This window comes from Nansenia antarctica (genome assembly GCF_963989245.1).
Source record: "Nansenia antarctica genome assembly, chromosome: 10".
Lineage (NCBI taxonomy): Eukaryota > Metazoa > Chordata > Actinopteri > Argentiniformes > Microstomatidae > Nansenia > Nansenia antarctica.
This window is the reverse complement of record NC_137680.1, coordinates 28,822,700-28,825,199: the sequence shown is the minus strand read 5'-3', so window position 1 is coordinate 28,825,199 and position 2,500 is coordinate 28,822,700. Positions and strand designations below refer to the sequence as shown.

General features: G+C 46.4%; 1 protein-coding gene across 1 annotated transcript in view; it reads left to right on the top strand.

The window, feature by feature from the left end:
* The window catches only part of mtmr11 (myotubularin related protein 11), a 35,472-nt gene that overhangs the window by 20,520 nt on the left and 12,452 nt on the right, over positions 1 to 2,500 (top strand). Inside the window, exons 7-10 of the mRNA XM_080540627.1 lie at positions 457 to 604; positions 1,420 to 1,507; positions 1,820 to 1,908; positions 2,351 to 2,475. Of these exons, the coding sequence (XP_080396753.1) occupies positions 457 to 604; positions 1,420 to 1,507; positions 1,820 to 1,908; positions 2,351 to 2,475 (450 nt within the window). The remainder of the gene's footprint in view (positions 1 to 456; positions 605 to 1,419; positions 1,508 to 1,819; positions 1,909 to 2,350; positions 2,476 to 2,500) is intronic.

Genomic DNA, 2,500 nt, shown 5'->3' with positions numbered 1-2,500 from the left:
ACCGCTCCTCCTAATGTCCACCTATAGGCTCTCCATTTCTCTCCGAATAGAATCAGAATCAGGATCAGAATTCTTTTTATTGCCAAGTATATTCGCACATACAGGAAATTGACTTGGTGTGGTTGGTGCATAAGACATAAAAAGACAATATAGTAAAAAAAACAACAACAACAATGTAATAAACAACACTATATAAGCAAAAAACTGTTTAAAAAGACATTGACAGAAAGGGGCAGTAGAGCAATAACTATGTAGGCTGTAAATTAGCGTATGTAAAACTAATATAGTTTACATTGTCAGTTGTGTGTGTGTGTGTGTGTGACAAGGTTCTCTTGCTGTCATGATGATCATTAAACGAAAGGACAGGAGGGAGAAGCCTGGAGCACGTTGTTAAAAGTGGATACTATATCCTCATCTCTCTGCCCCCCCCCCTAACCCTAACCCCCCCCTCCCCAGAGATGAAGCAGTTCCTAAGCAACCGCAGGCGGGACGCCCACATGAACTGGTTTGACGGCTCGTTGGACTGGGAGCAGGAGATGGAGAGGGCCGGGGCCCGGGGCTGGAGGGTCAGCTCTGTCAACGACCGCTTTGAGATGTCCACCAGGTACAGTCAAGTCAAGTCAACTTCATTTATATAGCACATTTACATACAGCAGCAGCTGAACCAAAGTGCTTCACAGATGTAAAACAGGTAAAGTGCAGCATATTAAATAAAATGCAACACAATACACGATATGATAACAATTAAAAGAAGAGACGATAAAAGGACTAAAAACTATAAAAGCCACGGACCTAACAATGGCTACGTGGGGGGGAAGGCCAGGGAAAACAGGTGGGTTTTTAGGAGGGATTTAAAAACCTCCACGGTCTGGGCGGCCCGTACGTGGAGGTTTTTAAGAGGTCTTTGAGATGTTACCAGGTAGACAGACAGGACACCTTTAGGTCTTTGAGATGTTACCAGGTACAGGACACCTTTAAGGTCGTTTAGCACACACGTTTATCCAAAGCGACTTACGATAAGGGCGTTATTATAATAAGCACGTCAGTGAATCAACTGTCATCGTAAGTAAAACGTTCAGTTAGAACAGTCACGGTGCTAGAGAAAGGAAGCCTTTTTTTAAACATTTTTCAAATGTTTTTATAATTTTTACAGTGGCTGCTGTAGCTACTGACTCTGGCTCCGATTGTTTTGGCACTGAATGTAAAAATGAAATAAATACTGTCATAAATGTTGTGGTTTTATGTGAAGCGAATTTCCAATGAATAACCAGGAACATAACAGCGAAGCATAGAATAACTCATACAGTATAACAACCATATTAAGTTGTCAGTGTCCGAGCCCGAGGGTCTATATTAACAGGGTCGTTTCGGAAACGAATATTCAGTGATTTTAATCATGACTTTATTTTTCCTTGTCAGCCTGCCCAGGTTCAACGTGGTCCCTCAGAAGGTTCTAGACACCGAGCTGAAGAAGACCTTCGCTCACTTCAACGAGGGACGCATCCCTGTAAGTACAACACCTCGTCACAAATCACATTTCCTAGTCAGTCAGTACGTCTTGGGGGCCTTCAAAAGATATCCTCTAGGGGCGCTTGGTGGCGTAACCGCAGGGTTCCCGGTTCGACTCTGGCCGCGGACATATCCTGCATGTCATCCCTTCTCTCTCTCTCACCCATCCTTCCTGTCAAATCTCTACTGTCTCTATCGCAATAAAAAGAAAAATATGAGTGGGACTGCCCCACTCAGAAAAAAAAGATATCCTCTAGTCTTTCCTAAAGCGGCCATTTTGTTTTACCTGTCGGTTCCTCTCGCCCCCCAGCGCTGGTGTTGGAGACACCCCCGGGGCACTGACCTGCTACGCATGTCCAGCTTCCAGAACAACATCTACCACGAGAAGGACGACATCAGGTGTGTGTGTGTGTGTGTGTGTCTGTGTGTGTGTGTGTGTGTGTCTGTGTCTGTGTCTGTGTCTGTGTCTGTGTCTGTGTCTGTGTCTGTGTCTGTGTCTGTGTGTGTGTGTGTGTGTGTATGTGTATGTGTATGTGTATGTGTGTGTGTATGTGTGTCTGTGTCTGTGTCTGTGTCTGTGTCTGTGTCTGTGTGTCTGTGTGTCTGTGTGCGTGTCTGCGTGCGTGTCTGCGTGCGTGTGGTGAAACAGCTTAGCCTAGTGAATGCTCTCCTACTCATTAGCAAGTCTGTTAGCCTAAGGCGAAGTCTGCTTCTGTCACCTCAGGCGAGTTTTTTTTTTTATCAACAGGCACAAGCATGTCCAAGTGTGAGTAATGCTAACGCCGCGCCGCTAAGTGTTACCCTCTCTGTCTCCGGTGGGCTGTCTGTGGTGTATTTGTAGGAACCTGGAGCTGATCCTGTTCGGTGGCCAGTCCCTGTGCGTGGTGGTGGAGCTGGGAGAGGAGATGCCCTCGCCCGCGGACATCCAGCTGGCACACACCCGCCTGCGTGGCTTGTGTCTGGGAGGTTAGCAGCACCAACCCCGCAAGTT